This window comes from Elephantulus edwardii, unplaced genomic scaffold, assembly GCF_000299155.1.
Source record: "Elephantulus edwardii isolate Elephantulus edwardi_28Jun2011 unplaced genomic scaffold, EleEdw1.0 scaffold00035, whole genome shotgun sequence".
Taxonomy (NCBI): domain Eukaryota; kingdom Metazoa; phylum Chordata; class Mammalia; order Macroscelidea; family Macroscelididae; genus Elephantulus; species Elephantulus edwardii.
This window is the reverse complement of record NW_006399785.1, coordinates 15,839,681-15,854,675: the sequence shown is the minus strand read 5'-3', so window position 1 is coordinate 15,854,675 and position 14,995 is coordinate 15,839,681. Positions and strand designations below refer to the sequence as shown.

At 45.0% G+C, this 14,995-nt stretch overlaps 1 protein-coding gene across 1 annotated transcript in view; it reads right to left on the bottom strand.

Moving 5' to 3' along the window:
- BOD1L1 (biorientation of chromosomes in cell division 1-like 1) overlaps positions 1 to 14,995 on the bottom strand; it is a 135,441-nt gene that overhangs the window by 69,972 nt on the left and 50,474 nt on the right. Inside the window, exons 3-5 of the mRNA XM_006884541.1 lie at positions 14,899 to 14,994; positions 8,819 to 8,943; positions 131 to 321 (exon numbers count right to left, since the gene is read on the bottom strand). Coding sequence (XP_006884603.1) covers positions 131 to 321; positions 8,819 to 8,943; positions 14,899 to 14,994 — 412 coding nt within the window. The remainder of the gene's footprint in view (positions 1 to 130; positions 322 to 8,818; positions 8,944 to 14,898; position 14,995) is intronic.

Below are 14,995 nucleotides of genomic sequence, written 5' to 3'. Positions count from 1 at the left end.
CTCAATGGTTATGAGTTTGAGGGCTTTTTTAAGTCAAATAAAGGTATGTGTAAGGAACCCAAACCCCCTAATTTGACACCCAGATGAAAGAACAAAAGCAAGGAACTGACCAAGAGTTAAAACAAAGCACCTTGTGTAATGGCAGAAGAATCGGGCTTCTCATCATCCAGAGCAGTGCTCGCACTTGCTTCTTCTTTGTGATTTAACGTGGCCAAGAACTCATGCACAGCTTTCTCCACTTGAGGTCTGAACGTGTGGTTGATCTTTGGATCCACAACCTGAGAAATGATTCGGTCGATACCAGACTCCAACATTCCAGATCTGAAACAGAGTTATGTATGAAAGAGAGATCTGCAATTTTTACATTAAATACTTTAAAACAAAGCTATTGTGTTTATGTTTACTCTTAAACTGGCATGGTGGAGTTAGAGAGATGCACAAAGTAATAGAGAGGTTCACACTATAGAAGCATTTAGATATAACATACCATAAAAAGGTGTCTCTAAGATTTCCACCAGTGGGTTGCTGGAGGAAATACTAAAACAAACAAAATAAACCAAAATCACCCTCAGAATTAAACACAGCACACTGCATGGAACCAGATATATAGGTGCTTGTTTTACTCCAGCTCTGCCTGTAGCAGTCAGTGACAAATTAGCAAAAGGGCAGAGTCCTAGGGAGAAAAAAAACCTATGGAATTTTTGGACCTTTTTTAAACAGCAAAGTGTTTGTAAGCATTAGAGTCTGAGGAAAAGCTGAAGGACACAAAATATAATTTCATCAAATTAAAACATCACGTTAGGCAAACAAAAATAAAACTGAAGACTTCTGGCGTTCCTTTTACTGTCTTCTTGCTATAAAACTGAGATGATTTATTCATTCAACAATTATGTTCTGAGTGGCTTAGACATGACAGGCACTGGGTGGGCCACTAGGCAGTTACAAATCCGAACTCGTCCCTGTTCTGGTGGGGGAGAGTTATTGTCATCAGGTGCCACTATGTTGGTGTGGAGTCACAGTGACCTCAAACCCAGCAGAAAGAAGGACTGCCCAGTCTTGTACCATCCTCGGCTACATCTGAACCCACTGCTGTAGATACTGCCAATCTCTTACTGACGATTTTCCTCTGACCTTCTATCAAGCACAATGTCCTTCTCCAGGAACTGATCCCTTCAGATAACATGCCTGAAGTATGTGGGATAGTCTTGTTGAAGCCTCTGACTGTTCTTTTTCTTCCTTATTCATTATCCAGCTTTTGTATGCACAAGGCAACTTGGGTCAGCTCAATGACATTTTTTGTTCTTCACCACTTTAAAAAGGTCTTTTGCAGTATATATGCTCAATGTATTTATTATGTTTATTAATGTAGTTGTGAGAATTTTTGTTTTATGTCAGAGTGTAATCTATGCTAAAGTCTTTGATTGTCAAGTGCTCTTTATCAAGCAAGGTTGTGCCACCTGCATTATTACAGCTTATTACTAAGTCTTCTTCCAATTCTGATGTCATATTCTTTTCCATCTAGTCCAGCTTCTCGGATTCTTTGTTCAGCATATAACTTTCTTCAGAATATATACATGTTCCACATTTTCCTTCTTCACAATGTTATCCATAATTTGTGATACACAGAGTTGGTCACCTTTGCTTAGTCAATAGAACACAGGTAAACATCTTTCTAGTATTCTCTGCTTTGAGCCAAGATCTATCTGACATCAATACCTCTTATTCCATACCCTCTTCTGAGCTCAGCTTGACTTGCGGGCAGTATCCTGTTGTTGTGGTGGTGTGCCTTCGAGTTGGGACTGACCCATAGCTGACCCTCCACGGGGTTTTCAGAGGCAGTTTAATCACACAGGAGGAGACTGCCCATCTTTCTCCCACAGAGCAGCTGGTGGATTTGGACCACACGACTTTGGGATTGCAGCACAGCTTCCTACCAGTAGGCCACCAGCGCTCCTCCAACCATTTTTATCTTCCGCAAAGTTTTATTTGCATGTAATTTTAATAGTAAGTCTAAAAAGGTTTCTATTCTACCGGATCACCTTTCTTTGGAATAGGCACAAATATTGATCTGTTTCAGTCAGTATTTACGTTCCAAATTCTTGCCACTGATAAGTGATCACTTCCAAAGCAGCATATTTTTACTGAAACATTTTAATTGGTACTCCACTAACTCCTTGAGTTTTGTTTTGTTCCAATACTGTCATTGTGGCTTGGACTTCTTCCTTCCATCTCCGTGGTTTTTGATCATGTGCTATCTCCTGAAATGGCTGTTACCTGACTCTTTTTGGTATAATGACTCTGTATTCCTTGTCACTAATTTTGGTATTTATGCACTGATCAGTATTTTGTCCCTTGACCTCATCAGTATCTCACCTCTGAATACGTTATTTAGACATGAACTTGTCCTTTAGATCTTTCAGCTTGCAGAATGGTAAATTATGTTCTTCTCTTTCAGTTTTCACATCACTTGTCTTCTCAAGATGCTGGTTGCAGTTTCCTTTTCAGTTCTTACCTCCTCATTCCTTCCATTTCAATAGCAATTTTCAGAATCTCTTCTGACATCCATTGTGGTCTTTTCTTTCTCTTTGATGACCTTTTGCTTTACTTCTGTATGGTGTCATCCAGTGACTCTCACTAGTGTTCAGTAAGTCAGATTTATTCTTGGGATGCTATCTGAATTCAGGTGGGACATCGCAAGGTTAAACTTTGATTCTTACTGATTTGCCTTCATTTTCATCAGCCGACACTTGAACATCAAATGAGCAACTGTTGGTGGGGGAAGGAGAACAAACAAAGCTAAATACAATAGAAAAGACAATGGTACATATGACATGCTAAAGGAAAACAGAGGAATGGAGAATTATTGCATCTGAAATAATTTGGGATGATATAATCCGCTTCAGAGAGGAGACAAGTGGGACTGACTAGATATTTATAAGAGATGGGGACAAAAATAATCCTGATAAACTTGGCTACACAAGAGACACAAGGAACAAAGAGGTCAGTCATGTCTGAAACGTGCAGAAAAATCAAAGGTATCTGAGCAAAGTAAGAGAATGTGACTTTAAGAAAGGTACTTCAACCCTTTATGCTATGGAGGAGCTGGTGGATTCAAAACACCTATGTTGTACCCTTTTCCCATACTTAGGTAATCTGTATTGCTCAGCAAATTATTTGGGAGGCTGGATTCAATGAAGGATGCCACGTAAGGATTGGAGGAAGACTCATTAATAAACTTTGTTATGCAGATGATGCAACCTTTCCTACTAAAACGCGGACCTGAAACACTTGCCGGGGATTAAACAGTGCAGCCTTCAATATGGATTACATCTTCAATGTCAAGAAAACAAAAAGTTCTCACCACTGGACAAGTAAGAGACATCACAATAGTTGGAAAAGAGACTGAAAGTGATAGAGATTTTATCTTACTTGGATCCATAATCAATATACTTGGTAAAAACAGTCAGGAGATCAGAAGACATAGTGTACTGGGAAAGTCAGCTGTCAGGGACCTCTCCAAATTACTGAGGAACAAAGATGCAAGTCTGGGGACTAAGGTGCACACAATTCAGACCACAGTCTTTTCAATCACTTGGTATGCATCTGAGAGCCGGACAATGAATAATGATGACAGAAGAACGGATGCCTCTGAACTGTGGTACTGGAGAAGAGTACTGAATACCCCATGGATGGCCAAAAGAACAGAAAGATATGTCTCGGAGAAGGTGCAGCCAGTGTTCCTTTGAGGCAAGGACGGCGACGCTTCATCTCACATACTCTGGAGATGTTGCTAGGAGAGACTATTTTGTGAAGGACTTGGAAAGATGAGGGGATGGCGAAAGAGAGCAAGACCTTCAATCAGGTGGCTTTAACACAGTGACTATAGCAATGGGGTTGAGCGTGCCAGAGACGGAGAGGCTGGCACATGATAGGACAGGGTTTGGATCTATTGTTTACAGGGTTGCCACAAGTCACACATATTCCACTCGATGGCATCTAACAACAACAACAACAACAACAACAACAACAACAACAACAACAACAATTTAAACCCTGGTTGTTCCTGAAAAGAACTCGAGGAGATGAGATGTCCTGCATAGTGTAATAGTGAGGCTACTAGATCCGCTCTCTCTTCTCCTCACACTTCACACGGCTATTTTTGAGTACATGTCTGTCTGCAGCACAGGAGGGATTCGATTTTTATCTCCTGAGGCACCTTGCAGCCTTGTGACAGGATAATTCTACTTATGTGGGCCATAGAGAAAAATGAGTCGATTCTCTGCAAAGTAGGTTACCTGCTTTGCCAAAGCGCCAAGATAAAGTATGAAAGTTCTGCAAACATCGCTACATCTTAGAGGTGTCTTTAAATGGTAGCAGGTGGAAAAGAAACTAAGAAAAAGAATCATACAAATGTTCTGATTTGAGAAAAAAAGTGCAAATATACTTAGAAACACAACAAATTCCCCCGTGCTCATGTTATTGTCTGTTTGCCCATTTTCTGTCCACTAGTTCTGCAAACAAACATATGAATGAAAACACTTGTACACTAATCCTCTCTCAGAGGCCAGCTTTGATCTTAATGAAAAATGCAAGTTCAACTAGTGACCACACTGCGTCAGCAGGCTCACGGCCTGGGGGTGATGTCTAGCTGTCCCACCACAGGGCAGAAATGATGGTCCTAGGCTTGAAGGCAAAGTCAAAACAAGAATAGCTGGTGTGAGGGAGCGTTGGTGGCCCAGAGACAAGAAACTGCACTGCAATCCCGAAGGCACATGGTTCAAATTCACCAGATGTTCCGCTGGAGGAGGTGGGGCAATCTCCTCTTGTACCAGTTGGATCCGACTCAACAGTACACACTATCGACAACAAAAAAAGAATAGCTGGTGTGTTGGCATTGCTTGGCTTGTTCTGCTTAAAGATGTCCTTGTCTTCTTCTGAAATTCTTTTTAGTTAGGATCCTACACAGGGCTTCCTAGCATTTCAGACTCCGTTGTACACCTCAATGCATAAAAAGAGTAAGATTTTCTTGGTAAGGAATTGTACTGTCAACCAAAAGGTACAATGTTTGAATCCATCAACTGCTCCACGAGGGAAAGACGGGCAATCTCCTCCCATGATTTTAACTGCCTCTGAAAACCTGCTGGATGGTCAGCTAAGGGTCGCTTCCCTCGATGGTACAGAACAAGGGTCTAATGGATAGCGCTGTGCTGCCAATTTAAAGGTAAGGTGCTCGAATCCATCAGCTGCTTCGAGGAGAGACCTGGGCAATTCCTCCCATTTGATGTAAAGTCTCTGGAACCTGCTGGATGATGAGCCTGAGTTAGTCCCGACTCAACGGCAATGAGTCCGAGTTTTCCGAAGCCAGTAGCTTGACTATATTCTTTCAATCACATGAAACTGTGGTTTTGCATAAAAACAATTTCATATACAGGGAGCTCCAGTAGTTTAGTGGCAAGAAGCTGTGCTGCAATCTCGAAAGAACACAGTTCAAATCCCACCAGCTGCTCTGTAGAAGCGGGATAGGCAATCACCTCCTGTGCGATAAACTGTCTCTGAAAACCCACCGGAGGGTCAGCTATGGGTCGGTTCCGACTCTATGGTGCACAACAACAACAACTAACCAGAGAGGTAATGTCACTGCTCCTCAGTAATTTGGAGAGACACGTGGCAGCAGACTTGCTTAATGTAATACATCTGATCTCACTGAAGGCTCAAGTGCACCTGATTTAGCCCATGGTCTCTTCAATCCTTGCTATGCCACTGAGAGCTGGACAATGAATGAGGAGGACAGAGGAAGAACAAGAGTGTTTTGAGTTGAGGTGCTGGAGAAGAGTACTGAGTATTCCATGGAATGCCAATACAACAGACATATCTTGGAAAAAGTTCAGCCAGAGTGCCTCTTGGAAGCAAAGGTGATAAAGCTTCGGCTCACATACCATGGGCATGTTCATAGGAAAGGTTAATCCTTACAAAGGGACATTATGCTTGGAAAGGTGGAGAGTCAGCAAAAGAGAGGAAGACCCTCAATGAGAGGGACTAACACAAAGATTGCAGCAACGGACTTGAGGATGCACGAGATGAAGAGGACAGCACAGGATGGGTCACATCAGCGTTCCGATTTGTCGTTCTCAGGTAGCTGTGATGAGAGGGCCAATTTAGCGTTTCTCTAAACATACAGGATTAACTCTTTGCACCCTGGGTTTCCAGGTGCTGGGAGATGGAACTGACTTGATAACAACAAGTCATCTACGCTGCTGTTGTTGTTGTTAGGTGTTGTGGAGCTGAGTACGACGCACAGTGACCCTATGAACAACTGATCTGAATGTTGTCTTAGCCTGTACCATCCGCACGATCTCTGACAAACTGAAGCCTCTTGCCATTGTCACCCTGCCAACTCAGCTGGTTGAGGGTCTTCTTCTCTTTCACCGCCCCTCCACCTTCCCATGCATGATGGCCCAACTGGGTTTAAATTAATGGTGTCATAGATAGCCAAGCTCAGAGACAAAGCCATACATAACATCATTAAATTAAATTAAATTGGTCTTTTCTTTGAAGAAGTTTTAAAATGCTGCTATGAGTAATATAAAACTACTAATGGAATTTCAGTGAGAGTTTATTTAGAAATAAGCAGTAGAGCTAAAAGACAATTTACTGATGTCCCAGGAAGAGCAATGTCCAAAAGAGCTGTTTTCAAACATCTCTGGAGGGAGTCCTCATTTCCCATGGACGAACGCTCTGGTATTTAATCACAACACAGTTATAAAGATCCCTTATTGATGAATACAACGCCCTCTCATTGAACACAGTATTTTGATGACCCTGTTTTCTATTTGTACACGTACAATTGTTAACGACTTTAATAGTGAGTGTAAGGAACTCAGATGGTGTAACGGTTAAGCACTTAAATGCTAACCGAAAAGGTTGGTGGTTTGAATCTACTCAGCTCCTCTGTGGAAGGACGACCAAATGACAGGTAAAGTTGAGAGCCTAGGAAACTTAGCCAAGATTTAGCTGTATTCTACCATACAGGGCTATGACGAGCTGAAAATCAACCGACACAGGAAGCTTCACTTCTCTGAAGCAGAGCAAAGGGCTATTTTCCTTTGTGATGGTGTGTGCTGAGGGACACTGCAGTATCAGGGAATCTGTCTTCCACTTTCACACACTCACTGCCATCGACTTGATCCTGACTCACAGCGGGCCCCCAATGGGGTTCTGAGGCTGCAAACCTTTACAGGAGACCGCCCATCTTTCTCCCCAAGAGCCACTGGAGGATTGGGGAGGCCAGAGATGGGTGGCTTCTTGGGTAGCAGTGCAGACCTACCCTGGACTAGGCGAGCAGGGCCCTTAGCATCCATTTCTATCACTCAATACACGAATAATGGAAACCTCTCTCAGACATGCTTTAAAGCCATGTAGTCCAGGAAGAGGAGGGGACAGCCCTGTCAAGTGCTAAGTGAAGGCACCTAGGAGCCACTGGGACTACTCCTCCCCTCTCAAGCCCACCCCTCAAGTCCTCTGGTTACTGTCTTCTGAAGGCCTTGGGGGCATGGAGTAACCTTGCAGGTCTGTCACCTCAAACAGCTTTTCTGTTTCTTTTCCTGGAAACAGCTCCGACTTTTTCCCAACCAATTATTATGCAGCCCTCTAATGGCATCTCTCGCTCTCATCTGGACTCTCTGAGGCTGTTCTAGTGTTCTTTCAAAGGCAGACAGCAAAGCTAATGTTACATCTCACTTCACTCTTATTCCCCAGGAGGCAAGCGGAGCCCCTTCATGTGTTACCTATGGCTAAATGGGTGCACCTTTCAATCCGATTGTGGATTTCCAGTTATGGGACTTCCTGTGTGTGACTGAGGGCAACCGAGGAAGAAGCACAATAGCAGTGAAAGATTCCTGGGCAACGAGAGAGACTGAAGGGAAGGCAAGCACAGACAGACTTGGTCAACTGTTTAAAAACTACTGAATCTCGGACCCACAGCTGTTGACCTGATTCAATCTCACAGTGATACTCCAGTGCATTTCGGAAGCTGTAAATTCCAAGAGGAGCCTGTCCAGCAGCAGCTGGTGGATTTGAACTGCAGCTTGCTACAGACTATGCCAGCAGAGCTCCAGCTGTCTAAACTCACTCACTCACAGCTGCTGAATAGGAACCATCTCCTCACTGACTCTCTAGCAGGTTTTCCGAGGCTGTCAATCACACGGGCTATAAATTGCCTGGGAGGTGAGTGCCTTTGTACTCTCTCAACACCACAAGTGGACTTGGACTGGAGAGCAGCTCCCTCCCGGAAGAGCCAGCTATGATTCACAGAGGTGCACTTGCAGATAAACATCAAGGCAGGGAGTTTTCACTGAACTCAGTCACGCTCACTGGGGTGGTAGAGCAGGAAGATAAGGTCTGAGTCTGTCTTCGTGTCTTGGCAAATATTTACATTCACAAACAAGCCCAAGACTGTGAATCTGCTTTCCTGGAGTCAACTTTTTATTTTAAAGTCCAAATTCAGCTGCTGTTGAGTTGGCTCCTACTTGTTTAAACAATCCAGCTTTTCTCACCCTTTTTATTTTACATTCACCGAGAATGACGCTGATAGGTTTAAACAGAATTTTTTTTTCCCCCCTGGGTGGGGGCTGTGAGGAGGAGAGGAACCTAAGACATACCACCTCTAAAAAGCAGGAATCATGTTAAAATTTAGAAGTAGGATGTCATGTGATGAACACATACTCTGTCTTGCATGGGGCAGCCATACTAAACCTGGTAATGCATGTCAGGACTGAACGGCCCTCTCTCGGGCTGTGACAACTTCAAACTCGGTACTTACTTGAGGACTTGCTGTCTAATATTGTTTCTTAGCTGGTTCTTATTGAGATGAGGACTCCATGTATGAGCTGCTAAGTGGTTCGCCACAAAATTGTCAACACGCTGTCTCAGATTCTGATAGGCTGGCTAGAAAGAAAACAAAAAGAAAAACAAAACAATCAACTATTAAAAGAATCTCTAATAGTACACAATAACAATACTGATAAGTGCAGGAATCTGGGTGTCTTTAATGGTGTTAATATTTCTTAGATACCAATTACCAAGGTGGCAACAAAGTTTCACGGTCTATACCCACTCCCCTTGGGATAACTCAGAACATTTCAGTGTTATTTTGTCTAAGCTCTCTAGAGGTAATAGGAACACAAAGACAAAAAGAAAAGCACATCTCACTTTAATACAAAGGATTATGAAAGAATACACTGTTAGATGATTAGGTGCAAAGAAAAGTGGAGAGAAGGAATGCCTCCTTACAAAAGTGGGAGTCAAGTCCAACCTCCGAGGTTTCATAGAGTAACTAGTTGGGAATGACGAGCTGTTCAGGTACAGGAATCAAAATAAGAGCAAGTGGAGGAGAAAACACCAGGTAGAGGGGCATTTGGGATCTCCTGAACCTGGCAGTCCAACTTCATTAGAGAGGAAAATATCAAAAAGGAGAGTAAAGTTGGAGACAGGAGCTGAGGCCAGGTGGAGGAGAGGGGTAGTTGTGGAAGAAGTTTACAATTTTAGGGCAGAGAAGGGGAACCAACCACATACATCATCTAATAGATAAGCTTTCTGATGAGAGACAAAATCTACACACTAGCAGCTGTCAAGATGATTCCCACTCCCAGGGACACTGTATTATTTCAGAGTGGGACTGGGCTCCAAAGGTTTTCAAAGTCTGTGACCTGTCAAAAGTAGATCACTAAAGCCTTTCTCTCAAAGAGCCTCGGGGTAGATTCAAACCACCAACCCTTTGTTTAGCAGCTGACTGTTTAGCCATTTGCTAAGCGAATCCAAAACATTCTTAGTAAAGTAGTCCTATTCAGGTCTGCACTAGCATGGTGTTAAAAGGCATCAATCCAAAAGAAACAACGGGGCATGGCTGCGCAAATTTACATGAGACTTCTGACGGAAGGAAACGGTCAGCCAGGAGAAATCTGCTTCTCAAAGGCAATAAGTGGCAATGCCTAAGGACCTTTTTGGTTATCACTAGCGCTATTGAAGACACTTGAATTGCCTGCTGCAGAAGGTCAAAGGGGATAGCCTTCAATACGGGTTGCAGCTCAATGTCAAGGAAATAAAAAATCTCACCACTGAACCTATAGGCAATATCATGACAGATAGAGAAAAGACTGAAACTTATAATGACTTCATTTTACTTGGATCCACAATCAATATACGTGGTACCAGCAGTCAGAACATCAGGGAATGTATTATACTGGGAAAGTCTCAGTCAGGGACTTCTCCAAATTACTCAGGAGCAATGATGTCAGTTTGAGGACCAAGTCACACAACAACGTCAGTCTAGAGACTAAGCTGCACCTAATATAGGCCATAGTCTTCGCAATTACTTGCTATGCATCAGAGAGCTGGAAAATGACCAAGGATGACAGAAGAAAAATTGATGCCTTCGAATTGTGGTGCTGAAGAAGAGTATTGAACATACCATGGACTGCCAAGAAAATAAACAGGTTTGTCTTCCAGAGAGTGAAACCAAACTTCTCCTTCAAGGCTAGATTTTGAAGCTCCGTTTCATAGTTTGGGCACGTGGCCAGGAGAGGCCAGTCCTTGGAGAAGGACATCATGCTCAGGAGACTGGACAAGGAAGACTCCGGATTAGAACTGGGGCAATGGGGATTGGTGTGTTGGAATTATTGAGACTGGCTCAGGACATGGCAGGGTTCAGAGCTGCACAGGGTCACAGGTGAATTGTCAGCATATAACAACAAACAACAACATGCATCTGAAAACAGGAGAATAAATACGGATGATGGAAGAAGAATTGATGACTTTGAATTGTGGTATTGGAGAAGACTAATGCCTATCGCAAAGAACTGCAAAAAAGGACAAATAAGACTCCCTTGGAGGAAGTGCAACCAGGGGGTTCCTTCGAACAAGGATGGTGAAACTTCATCTCACACACTTTGAACGTGCTGACTGGAAGGCCAGTCCTGGAAAAAGACATGCTTGGAAAGTGGAGGGTCAGAAGAAAGGAAGACCCTCAGCAAGACGGGCTGACACAGTGACTCTAACAACGAGCTTGAGCATATCAGAGATGTGAGGATTCTGGGTGGCTGAGTGGGAAGCAACGTGACGGCGCAGGCTTCACACTTAGAGAGGGAACCTTGGTGACACAATAGCCAAATACTCTGCTGCTGACAGAAAGGCCACCCAGGAACTCTGCGGGGAAAGGCCTGGTGATTTAATTCTGTAGATTACAGCCAAAAGAACCCTATGGAGCAATTAAGTTCTGCCACTTTGGATCATGAGCTGGGACGGACTCGACAGCAACTCTTTAACAACAGCAACCAAGACTTCTAGCGTGGCAGCCAACTTTAGCATTTCCTACTGGGCTTCACATACACACAACTGGGTGACTGGTTTGCTCTTGGAGAGGACCTGACACATATAAAATGCCCAGATTCTTAAGTAAGTGTGTGACCGACATTATCTAGTTACTGCTGCATATTCCACTGTAGAGTATACAGATAAGATCGCGACAGAAACAGGTCCCTTACTAGGTGCTGTGGAGTGGGCTCCAATACAGAGCCACCTTACAATAACAAAGCAGAACCCTGCTCGATCCTGCACCCTCACAATCTCTGCTGTGCTTAAACTCGGTGCAGTCAATCCATGTTACCGATGGACTTCCTTTTTGCTGACTTGCTACTTTGCAAACGCGATGCCCTTCCCCAGGGACTGGCTACTCCTGACAGCATGCTCATCCCTGCTTCTAAGGAGCACTCTGGCTGGAAGTCTTTAAGGCAGACTTTGCTTCTTTGGGCAGGTCACGGTATATCAGTATTCTCTGCCAATATCACAATTACAAGACATCAGGTCTTCTTCAATCTTTCTCATTCACTGTCTAACATTTGCATGCATCTGAAGCAAATGAAAATACTACGGCTCAGGGGAGGTCCACCTTAATCTTTGAAGTGACTTCCTAGCTCTTTGTTATTGTGTACCACTGAGTTGGAACCAACCCACAGCTGACTCTCCAGTGGGTTTTCACAAGCAGTAACCATATGGGAGGAGACTGCCCATCTTTCTCCCATGGAGCAGCCAGTGGATTTGAACTGTGTACCTTCAAGATTGCAGTGCATATTCTTACCACTAGGCTACCAGAGCACCCTTCTAGCTCGTTAGTTCTTTAAATAGACCCTTGACAGCAGATTTGCCCAATGCAAGTCAGTCTTAGGGGTGCAGCTAATGAAAGTACAATATCGTAAGCATTTTCAACTATCTAAAAAGCAAGTAAGCACACAAAACCCAAACAAACTCATTGCCAGTGAATGGAACCGACTCATTGCTGACCCTGCCTTGAGTTTCAGGGTTAGAAATGGCAACGGGAGGATACCTTCCATCAGTCTTTCTCAGAGCTGTGCGTGGATTCAAACCACCAGGGACATGAAGCTTGTGGATCAGCAGTGCAACTCTCTATGGAGTCCGGACTGTGGGGGAAATGAGGGATGAAAACAGGACACAGGGAAACAGACCAGATGACTAGGAACAGGCTCAGAGGCAGGAAGACACAGAGTCTGAGGAGTGCGGGGAGTGCTGAGATCTTATCTGGCTATGCCCTGCCGCAGGGAGGAGCGTTTCATTTCAGATGTCCTCTAGTTACAAATATTTAAACAGGAATTCTTATAAAGCGTAAGAGAATCCGTGGTCAACTATTTTTGAGCTATAAAACAGCATTTTACGAGCCCACATTTTTCTTGGGACAAGGTCCTAGCGCTCACTAGACTGTTTAAACAACTGTGACCCTCCTCGTTTCATCCAGGAAGGGTTAAGGCTCACTTTCTGAGATTTGGCAGGGAAGAATGAGACAAACAGCAACAACAATTAGCGGAACTGGGGATGAAGAAAAAGCAGAGCTTTAGAAACTGCAGTCCTAGAATGAGGGCATTTAATATTCAATTTGCATACACAAATCTCTAAGTTCCAGAGAAGAACAGAGTGAAATATCTTCTTGTCTGGTATAGGAAACTAGCTTCACTGGGATTACTTTTTTTTTTTGGGGGGGTGGTGGTGGTGGTGGTGGTTACTTTTACCTTCTATGTCTAATGTTACTCGATTAGAAAAGGAAGTTATAGGCTTTATTTTGAAAAAGCTGCATGTTCTGAAAAAGCAACCAAGAAAGCAACACACTTCCTAAATAGCTGTTCCTGTTGTTACGTGTCACTGAGTTTATTAGATTCATAGAGACCCTATACAACAGCATGAAACAATGGCTGATCTTGCACTATCTTAAGTCTGAGTAACTGTCATGGTCACTATGCCAATTAATATATATATTATATATTATGCAACAGTAACTAGATAATGTCAGTCACACACTTACTTAAGAATCAGGGCATTTTATATGTGTCAGGTCCTCTCCGAGAACAAACCAGTCACCCAGTTGTGTGTATGTGAAGCCCAGTAGGAAATATATATTATTATTAATATATACATTCTCCTGGTCTGCACAGGGAGCCCAGTTACAGAGTCCTGATAAAACGGAACATAACATGTCTTCTTGACAAGGCAGGCTGCCAGAGCAGAAAAACAGAATCATGTCCAGTCTACCTCAAAGTCCGGGGGATTCTGTTACAGAAAAGATGTTCCACAAACCCTTTTTCTCAAGGGAGCGAGGCTCCTCCATATAGCTAAAACCGCTGAGAGAGAAAACATTTACCCCATCAGTGCTCCCACCTGGTGGACTCAAATAACTCCAAGTGTCCAACTGTCTCCCCCACGCTCTCTGCTCCGTTTGCTTCTAGATTCCACACCCTTGGATTTCTACCTGGCTCCCTGGTTGCTCTGGAGATCTGTCACACTACCTAAATGTACTTGTTCTGCCCATGGTCCTGTGTCCCTGGGCATTTGGTAAGAAGTCCTTTCCCGACTCTATGGATGAGGAACCACCGTACTGTCCCTCCTCCCTCCCCCTCTCATTCTTCTGTTTGAATGCGAGCTGTGACAGCCCTTCCCTGACCCTTTCCCCACTTCATGGCTAGGTTTTCTGACCTGCCACCTCTCGCTTTTTACTTGAAAGGAAGTGGCCTGACTTAAGCTCCTTCCACCATCACTAACAGAGACCAACGATGGCCTCACGCCCATTTCACTGCCAGGCTCGTCTCCCTCACCTCTACTCTCCATAATGCTCCGCAGAGCCCACTGCAGCATGAGTGGGTTCAATGACCACCTAACGCTGTCTCCAAAGGGCAAGGCCAATGCCCTGCCACCCAAGATCCTTTGGGAAAGAAAAGGGGAGGAGGGAACTGGATCCCCAAGAACAGCCTCAGGGGTGGTCCGTGCACCTCGGGGGGGCTCGTCCACTTGTGCGGGGTCCATTCACCTCCTGCACGGTCCGTGCACCTTGGGGATGGTCTGTCCACCCGGCGCACGGTCCACTGACTTCCTGCACAATCCATGCACCTCGGGCAGGGTCTGTCCACCTCGGGAACAGTCTGTCCACCTTGTGCATGCTCCGTGCACCTCGGGCGGGGTCCGTCCACCTTGTACACGGCCCGTCCACTCGTGCAGGGTCCATGCACCTTGGGCATGGTCTATTCACCTCCCACACAGCTCGGCCACCTCCTGCACGGTCCGTGCACCTCGGGCACGGTCTGTCCACCTCGGGGACGGTCCGTGCACCTCGGGCAGGGCCTGACCCCTTTCCCCGGGATCCCCGGTCCCTTTCCCCGGGATCCTCGACCCCTTTCCCCGCGATCCCCGACCCCTTTCCCGGGAGCAGCCTCTCCTGGCCTTGTGTTCCAGGGCCGTGGGGCCGCGAAGCAGCATCGGGACACACGGAGCCCGAGCGGGCGAATGAATGGCCCCGCGGCTGCAGAGCGGGCTCGGCGGGTGCGTCCCCCACCCTGCGCCCCGCACCTTGGTGTCCACGTCGGCCAGGCAGTCCCGGCGGAACTGGTCGAAGAGGCCCTGGCTCTTGAGGTGGTTGACGATCATGGCCACGAGCTGCGGGTCC